At 46.9% G+C, this 2130-nt stretch overlaps 1 protein-coding gene across 1 annotated transcript; it reads right to left on the bottom strand.

The window, feature by feature from the left end:
* Window positions 1-213: 213 nt before the first annotated feature.
* On the bottom strand, window positions 214-1841 carry LOC147889317 (uncharacterized). The gene is made up of 2 exons (XM_087391603.1): window positions 1084-1841; window positions 214-729 (listed from the first exon to the last, which is right to left on the bottom strand). Exon 1 carries the CDS (start codon window positions 1511-1513, stop codon window positions 1130-1132), a length of 384 nt encoding a protein of 127 aa, XP_087247729.1. The 5' UTR covers window positions 1514-1841; the 3' UTR covers window positions 214-729; window positions 1084-1129.
* Between the last annotated feature and the right edge of the window lie 289 nt (window positions 1842-2130).

Below are 2130 nucleotides of genomic sequence, written 5' to 3'. Positions count from 1 at the left end.
CTTTTAAAGGAAATTTACTCGTTTATCTCCACTTGAAGATTTCTTCTTAGTGATCATTTTTTCTCATGCCGATCTAGAAGTTCCAATTTCAAAATAATTTCACTTAACTTTCATCGACTACTACTAAAGTTCCTACTTTCATCCAGTACTAAAGTTCCTGTTCAATAACTTTCATCCACTTTTGCTAGTTCCTGAATTTTTGGTGCTCATGTCAAATCCACTAGATGAACACAGGAGGGAGTAATGCGAGACAAGATGGAATTATTAAAGTGCGGAGGATGCATAGGAAGAACCCACATATAATTATGGAGATAAGAAGATATAGAATATGAACTGCAACTAGTTTTGGAACCTTGTAGAGTTGTGGGATGAATTGGGCGGTCAGACAATATATGGCTTGCAAACATTGGCTGAACTGCAATACTCGACTGCGTTGCGGGTAATTGCTATCGTTGCTTCATGCACCAGCTTTGGAAATTACGATGCAGCTGTCTTTGCAGCTGTCTTGCCTTGCTCGGCCATTGCAATAGCTCGCATTTATGCCGTCTCGAATCGCCCTCTCGATGTTTCACCAGCGCCCATTCTTTTCTTCGTTCTCTGTGCTGCAAAACTTCCACAATCGCAAACATCGATTCAGCGCATTGGGTTCTGTGAGCAATGCATGGCGTGCCATACTTCCCACGCCACATGGCATGCTAGAATACTGCCTTCACCAGACGCGTACACCAGCTGCACAATCATCCAATTGTTAAAGTCGTTTGCTCTGAAGCCTCCGCAAGTTTGACGGTTGATTTTCAGCCCAATTGGATTGAGGAATGGAAACTAGAATGCCCAGAGCAAAGCTTTGACACTTGTAAAGATTAATTCAGCATATTTGCTTGGAAAATGGGGACTAGAATGCGCAGAACAGACGCTCCGTAATGGTGAAAACGAATGCACAGAACAATACGAAGATTGATCCATCCAATGCGTATTAGAATGCCTGATAATCTCAATGAGTTATTGGAGGACTGCAATCTAGAATGTCCACAGCAAAAGGTCCGGCAAACAAGAAGGAACGCCTTTAGGATTGAAGCCATTTACCTGAAGGGGAACGAGATCTGATTGCACTAGAATGAAAACACCTCCTCTACGCTTTCTTCTCCCCGCTGCCTTCCTCCTTCTTTTCGCCACCTCCTCCATCACCGCCATCTTTCTTCTCGCCGCCTCCCTCTCCTTCAGCCTTCTTTTCTCCCTCAGCAGGCTTCGCGTCTGCAGCGGGTTTCGGGGGTGGAGGTGGAGGTGGCATAGATCCATCGATACAACTTGCACACTTCCTCTCTACCCAACCTTCGAAATCGTATTCCCCGAGGCCGGCGAAATGGCGACCTCCACACACCCGCGCCAGCAACCCAGCAAACAGACCCAGAACTATAATGATGACCAGAACCACGAAGAGCATTCCAATCGAGCCATTCGAATGCGAGCCAGAATCTCTTACGGTGGTGACGAAGTGAAGCAACTGTCGAGACATGTGTACTAATTGAAAGGTGCCAAGTGGTGAAGGAGGTTAATAGATCTCAGCTCTGCTGCAAGACGAGCTGAAAAAAAGGTACTTAAGAGCGGGATGAGGGAAGCAATTTGACGGGTCGTCTCTTCAAAAAGACAGTGAGGCAGGAGGACAAAACAAACTACATCAAGAGTGGTAGTCGTCCAGCCGGCAAGAGGCATTAATAAGAAGTAGAGATGGGCAGCAACAAGCCTGTTGTACCTTAAAGAAGAGCAAGGAATTGGACAGCAGATCCGTTGAGGGGGGAGGCGGGGGGGAGGCGGAAGGGTGGTGCTGTGAGGTCTGAACCAACATGAAGGCAGACACTATAACGGCATGGCTTGGAGAGAGGAGGAGACCAAGCCTATCACAGGCTGCAGCAGAGAGACACAATGTAGAAATAATGCAGGAGAACATGGTTGAGAAAGGTGCTCGTATTATTATTTATACATTAATTTAGAAACCCACTTATTATTCATTGTCCACTCGGTGGTGGTGCTTGTTAGGTTTGTGGATCAGCCCCCCTCCCCCCCCTTCCTGAGGGCCTCAATTTTGGCCTCTCCCTATAAAGTGCCTAGGTGCCCGGCCCTCCTCTTGGGCCC

Source organism: Dipteris shenzhenensis, chromosome 20, assembly GCF_047967505.1.
Source record: "Dipteris shenzhenensis isolate YYH24624 ecotype China chromosome 20, Dip_SZ_1.0, whole genome shotgun sequence".
Taxonomy (NCBI): Eukaryota; Viridiplantae; Streptophyta; class Polypodiopsida; order Gleicheniales; family Dipteridaceae; genus Dipteris; species Dipteris shenzhenensis.
This window is presented reverse-complemented; position numbering and strand designations above follow the sequence as displayed.